The 6,921-nt window shown below is 39.5% G+C and overlaps 1 protein-coding gene across 1 annotated transcript in view; it reads right to left on the bottom strand.

The window, feature by feature from the left end:
• The window catches only part of RANBP17 (RAN binding protein 17), a 520,934-nt gene that overhangs the window by 487,729 nt on the left and 26,284 nt on the right, over nt 1-6,921 (bottom strand). The window contains exon 4 of the mRNA XM_006864848.1: nt 5,898-6,064. Coding sequence (XP_006864910.1) covers nt 5,898-6,064 — 167 coding nt within the window. The remainder of the gene's footprint in view (nt 1-5,897; nt 6,065-6,921) is intronic.

A 6,921-nucleotide genomic window follows, 5' to 3' on the forward strand; every position in this document is an offset into this window, starting at 1 on the left:
TCCAAGCTACCCTGAAGGCGCTGTCAAAAACTAGGTTCCAGGAGCTGATGGGAAGACCAATTCAAATGTTTCAACAAACTACTGCAGCACTGGAAGCACTCACTAGTCTATGCCAATCGACTGGAAGAGAGCTGTATTTTTGCCCGTTCTAAAGAAAGGTAAGCCACCAGAAGCAAAACTTACCAAACAATTTCATTAATATCCCAAAATCTTTCTGACAATAATTTTAAAACAGTCACAGCAGCACATCGACAGGGAGCTGGATTCATAAGAGAACATGGAACATGAGCTATCATCCCAGATGTCCAGTGTCTAAAATCAGAGAATACCACAGTGATGCTTACCTGTGTTTTACTGACTACGCAAAGGCATTCAACTGTGTGAATCAAAACATAACTATGGATAGTATTGCAAAGAATGGGAATTCCAAAACAATCATGCTCATAAGGAACCGATACACAAACCAAGAGGCAGTTGTTAGAACAAAACAAGGGGATACTGAATGGATTAAAATCAGGAAAGGTCTGCACTAGGATTGTACCATTTCATCAATTATTCAATATGTATGCTGAGAAAATAATCTGAGAAACTGGACTACATAAAGTATGCAGATCCGTATTGGAGGAAGGCTCATTAATAACCTGTGATGATGCAGATGACACAACCTTGCTTGCTGAAAGCAAAGAGATTTGAAGCACTGGCTGATGAAGAACAAAGACCACAGCCTTCAGTATGGATTACAACTAAATGCAAAGAAAACAAAAAATCATCTCAACTGGACCAAATAAACAACATGATGATAAACAGAGAAAAGATGGAAGTTGTCAAGGATTACATGGTACTTGGATCCACAATTAATACTCATTAAAATTGCGGTCAAGAAATCAAGTGACAAACAATATATTGCATTACACAAATCTGTTGCAGAAGACCTTTTTAAAGTGTTAAAGAGAAAAGATGTCACTTTGAGGACTAAGGTTTGCCTGACCCAAGCCATGGTATTTTTAATTGTCTCATATGCGTCTGAAAGCTGGATAATTAGTAAGGAAAACCAAAGGATAACTGATGCACTTGAAATATAGTGCTGGGGAAGAATACTGAAAAGTATCATAGACTACCAGAAGAACAACAAATCTGCCTTGGCTAGAAGCACAGCCAGAATGCTCCACAGAAGCCAGGAGGATGAGATTTATCTCACATGCTTTGGATATATTATTAAGAGTGACCAGTCCTTAAAGAAGGACATCATGCTTGGTAAGATCATAAAAAAAGATTAAGGCCCCAGAAAATTAGAAATAGAAATACCTTATGGTCCAGCAATTCCTCTACTTGGTAAGCATTCACAAGAAATACAAGCCATAACACGAGCAGATATATGCACACCAATGTTCATAGCGGCACTATTCACTACAGCAAAAAAGATGGAGGCACCCTAAGTGCCCATTAATGGAAGAATGGATAAACAAACTGGTATTATACACGCAATGTAATACTATGCTACCTTGAAGAAAAACAAAGAAGCTGTAAGCCACCACATAACATGTATGAACCTTGAGGACATCATGCTGAGTGAAATTAGTCAGTCACTAAAGGAGAAATTCGTTAAGATTTTCAGTGACTAAATATTAGGAAGTAGTTCGTCACTCCTTCCTAGTCTGTCTTTGTCTGGAAGCTCATCTGAAACCTGTCCACCATGGGTTACCCTGCTGGTACTTAAAATACCTACGGCATAGCTTCCAGAATCACAGCAACTCGCAAGCCACCACAGTACGACAAACTGACAGATGAGGGGTATTTTCAGTTACCGCATATGCATGCGAAAGCTGGACAGTGAATAAGGAAGACCGCAGAATTGATGCTTTTGAGTTATGTTGATAGAGGAGAATACTGAAAGTGCCATGGGCCACCAAAAGAATCAACAGATCTGTGTTGGAAGAAATGCAGCCAAAGTGCTCCTTGGAGCCCAGGATGGCCAAACTTTGTCTCTCATACTTCAGACATATTGTCAGGAGGGTCCAGTCGCTGGAGAAGGATATCATGTTTGGTAAGGTGGAGGGTCAGAGAAAAAAAGGAAGACCACCCCCTCAGTGATATGGACTGACAAAATGGCAACATCAATGGGCTCAAGCGTGGCAACAATTGTGAGGTTGGCCCGGGACCAGGCGGTGTTTCGTTATGTTGTGCATAGGGTCACTATGAGTTGGTAGCAACTCGATGGCACCTAACAACAAAAAAAGGAGAAATACTGCATAAGGTCATTATTGTAAAAGCTTAACAAAAGATACCCACACTAAAAGGAAGAAAAACGAAAAATTCCTTGTTGGTTATGGGGGGAGGGGGACACAAGGTAGAGCACACGGTATGGAATAGACACATCACAGTTTGAGTGTTGGAGTGGGCAATACACAAGAATGGGAGGGGGATAGAAGAACAAGGTAGACAGGAGAACACTTAGGCAGGCTTGCATGGGCTAAATGGAACAGAGGTAAACAGTGATGTATGCTCAACCTTGGAACAAAAGGGCTCTGTTATACAGGGACTGAGGAATAGTCTGAATGGGTAAAAGAGGGGAAATAAGGTTAAGAAGCTTTACTGTCTTATGAATACTCGTTTCCCTTGCCTACTATTGTAAAACAGACAATTGAGGGGGCTCGAAAGACATATCCAGAAACATGATTATAGAAAGCTTATACGATCACCTTCAGCCTATAACTGATTGGAATACCTAAAAGGGGTGATAGAACTTGCCCAGTGAAAGAGGCTTCTTGCAGAGCCTTTGTAGGATTTAAGACCTTAGGTGGAACCCTGATCCCCATCCAGAACCTTCTGAGATGGGAAATTCCCACATGAAAAGACAAGCAGATGAGCCTGGAGCAGCTACAGGAACAGAAAATACTTCTTGAAAGAAAGACCAGCAGGGAAAAACAAAAACAAAAACGGCAGTCTGATTGGCTACTAAAACAACAAGCAAGTTGTTCACTGGGGAGCCATCAAAGCAAGCAATCAAGTCCCTTCAGGGCAAATCCCCTCTCAAGACTGAAATTCAAAAGGGTATACACAAGCAGGCACGTAAGTTTGCTGGTAACCACGTTGGTCTACTGGTGAGAGGAAGTTGGGGAAAAGCAGCAATGAAGAGGTATGCTGAGTCCAACTAAGTTACATAAAAGACCCCCATCGACCTACAGTATGGTGAGAGCTGGTTGACCCCAAGTACAGTGAGACCTGGGGACTTCTGAGCCCATGGACAAGGGCATGGCCACAGAGGGATAGAGCTGAGACTGAAGCATCCAACTGATATGAAGTGAGGGGATATGCACAGGGGGACCCAAACTTGCAAGTAGTGCCCATTGCACCTGGCTTCAATGGCTATATGTTCAGAACCTGACTAGAGGAAGGAAAAGAGGGGGAAATTTTTTTTTATTATTATTATTAAATGATAACAAGTGTAAATTGCTACAATCTGATGAACTTGGCCTATACTTACAGATGTAGTAGATTAAAATATCAACCAAGAGGGAAACAAACTTTACAGCAAGGATCATTCCCAACCCCTCTGCACACAGGGTTGTTAAGGATGGGCAAATTAGACACTGGCTACCTAACATTGGGAGTTGTAAAGACACGAAGTGACTGGCTTATAAGTTTTCAAGAGGGAGTTTAGATTCAGAGTGTGCAGGGAAAGGTAAAATCCCCACTGAGTGGTTTTCATCCTGTCTAGACAGGTCTGGTAGAGTCCTGATGTGGCACTGTGGGCTAATGCATCAGACTGCAAAGTCATTTGAACTGCAAGGTCGGTGGTTCAAGTTCACCAGCTGCTCTTTGGAAACCCTATACAGGGTCACTATGGGTCAGAATCGACAGCACTTAACAACAAGAAGAAGACAGGTCTGGTGAAAGGAGATGGAGACAAGACTCTCATGATTCAATAGTGAGTAATTGTTATCATGACTGATTGTGATTGTCACCACTGTAAAGGTATAAGTTTTGTAGCAAAAAGGGGTGAGTGGTAAATCTTACAGACCCAGAGCAGAGGTCTCTGGGACCATCAAGGGAGAAAAGCAGGAGCCAAGAACCAGAGAAGCGGACATGCCAGAGATGGAGGCAGAGATGATGACATGGAGAAACAGAGCAGCTGAGGATTCTAGACTCATAGAGAGAGAGGGGCTGTAGGCTGGCAGCCAGGGGGCAGGTTTGCATGTTGTACCCTTTGGCTGTTTGAATGGTTATATATTCCTGAGTACTTCAGTATACACAAAAAAAGACAACAACAAGAGAATAGAATTAAATACTATTGAATGATGAAGCACGCAAGGGATTGTAATCATTGCAATGAAACAAATACAAAAGGATGAGTGTAAAACTAATGTTCCCCCCATGTAATCTATCACTCAATTCACAACACAAACTTTAAAAAAAAAAAAAAAGAGGAAGGCCCTCAAAGTGATGGATTGACATAGAGGCTGTAACAGTGGTTTCAAACATAACAACAATTTTAAGATGTCACAGGATCAGGCAGTGTTTCCTTCTGTTGTACATAGGGTAGAGTCGGAGTCAATTCAACAACATCTAACAACCTCTGTCTCAATGTACTCTGATCTCCTTATGACTAGGAAAGGCATTTATACCTGGGAATATTAAGTAGAGTCTAAACCTGAATAAAAAGAGCATCAGTATAGGCTAGCATTTCATATTCTGAACTTTCCAGCATTGCACTGTATGATGGGAGTTATACCTTACACAATACTTAAATTTCAAAATTACTGCGTAAGAAGTAAAATCTCAGAAAGTCAAAATTACCCCCCAACCTCCAATAAATCAATATGAGCCATCTCTCAATCTAACACTGCTAGTTTTTCCTTAGAACTGTCACAGATCACTGTTTTCTTCAGGTATGCATCAGCTAAGGTAATATCTTGCAATTAGGCATAATTGTTAGGACAAAAATGGGTATTTAAGATTTGAATCATGAATAGGCCTGATTATCAAGAAGGATGTGCAGAGGGACCAACAGCACCCTCAGGCTTTCCCTACCACTCTCGGCCCAGAATACATCATCACTGTGTGGAAGACAAGTGAACTGCTAACACAATTTAATTTCCCCTTGCCCCTCCCCACTTTTTTCCTTCCTTTGTAGAGACCAAATACCTGAATCATGGAACTTAAATGTTAAAATATACATACAATTTTCCTTAAATCAGCTAGGTTGAAAACATTCTTGAGAAACTGATGTAGTCAACGTGGTATAGTGTAAAGATTTTAAATATGTAATGACTTAAGGTAGAAGACCTACTGAAGTGCTAGATGTACGTTTTACTAGCACTATGTGGCCTAGGAGTCTTGGTGTGGTGCTGTAGACTAAGCAGTAGACCATAAGGTTGGTTTGAACTGCAAGGTAAGCAGTTCAAAGCCACCAGTCATTCCTTGGAAAAACCCATATATAAGGACTCTATGACTCAGAAGCGACTCAATGGCACTTAACAACAACATGCGACCTTACAGAGATAGCTTAATCTTAGCCTATTTTCTTATTGGCAAAGTTAAATCCACTCCACAGGATTGTAATAAAAATTAAATTAGATAAAATATGGAAAACATTACATGTTTTGTATGTATGCAGTTTATAAATATGCACATATCATAAATGAAAGAGCATATAGTTTTGAAATTAGAAAACATTATAGTTTGCATTGTTCTGGTTTGGAATTTATAAACTTTTATACCTGCATGATTCTCACTGACTGAAAACAAAATATAAAGGACCTTAGGGATAATAACAAATCATAATTAACATGGTATTGGTACTACAATACATCAGACCCCAAATCTTTACAAGAAGTAGTATTCTAAACTAAAAATACAGTTAACAATATCTTAATAATGCAACAACGGCTTCTTACCTGTAGAAACTTTTTCACATCAGCAATAATTTCTCTGAAGACAAACTGGTCTTTCTGAACCTCAAGCCACCCCAACTTAGTTATTTTAGCAATGACTTGGACAAGAGCTTGGATGACAAAGGGAGCCAGCTTGGGTTGTGATGCCACATAATTCAGAATGTAGTTTCCTATAAAGAAAATATTCTGTGATCATTTGGACTTTTCAGTAATGGAATGTAAATTATGTGAAGAAAAAAGAAGTAGATAACATAATCTTGGATAAAAAGTTCATCCTTTTTTCCAAGACAAGTACTTATTTATATAGTCAGTTTTGTTACAAAGCTTATTTTGAAAACACAACTATATTCCAATGCAATTGATATACCAGGAGATAACTGAAACACACACAAAAAAATCACTTTTGTTTCTATGCAATTTCATCCACACAAAAAAGCTAGGTGAATGCAGAAAACATTAACCAGGCCAAATGAACCAAGCAAAGTTAAGAATACACAAAACATCTACTGTTTAGCATCTAGCTACCACCCATGTGTTGAGCCACATTCATCCTCCTCCAGGGTTATGATTTCCCATCTTATTTCAATAATCTTCCATCTGCCACTTCATAGCAAGTACCTCACACACTGAAACTCTTCTGAAATCCACTTCCATACACAAATTTAGAATCTTTTTGAAGATAAAATGATATATTTATTATAGTAACTCTGAATTTCTTAACCATTTAACATTTATAAAAGTATAATGCCACGGGGATGTGGAGAGACGGGGACACTCCTGCATTGCTGGTAGGACTGCAAAATGGTCCAACCTCTCTGGAAAGCAATATGGTGTTTCCTCAGAATGTTGAAAATAGAAATACCTTATGATCCAGCAATTCCTCTACTTGGTATTTACCCACAAGAAATACGAGCCATAACACGAGTAGCTATATGCACACCAATGTTCATAACAGTACTATTTACAATAGCAAAAAGATGGAGACAGACAAAGTGCCCATCAATTGAAGAATGGATAAACAAATTGT

The sequence above is a fragment of the Chrysochloris asiatica genome, unplaced genomic scaffold (assembly GCF_000296735.1).
Source record: "Chrysochloris asiatica unplaced genomic scaffold, ChrAsi1.0 scaffold00071, whole genome shotgun sequence".
Classification (NCBI taxonomy): Eukaryota; Metazoa; Chordata; class Mammalia; order Afrosoricida; family Chrysochloridae; genus Chrysochloris; species Chrysochloris asiatica.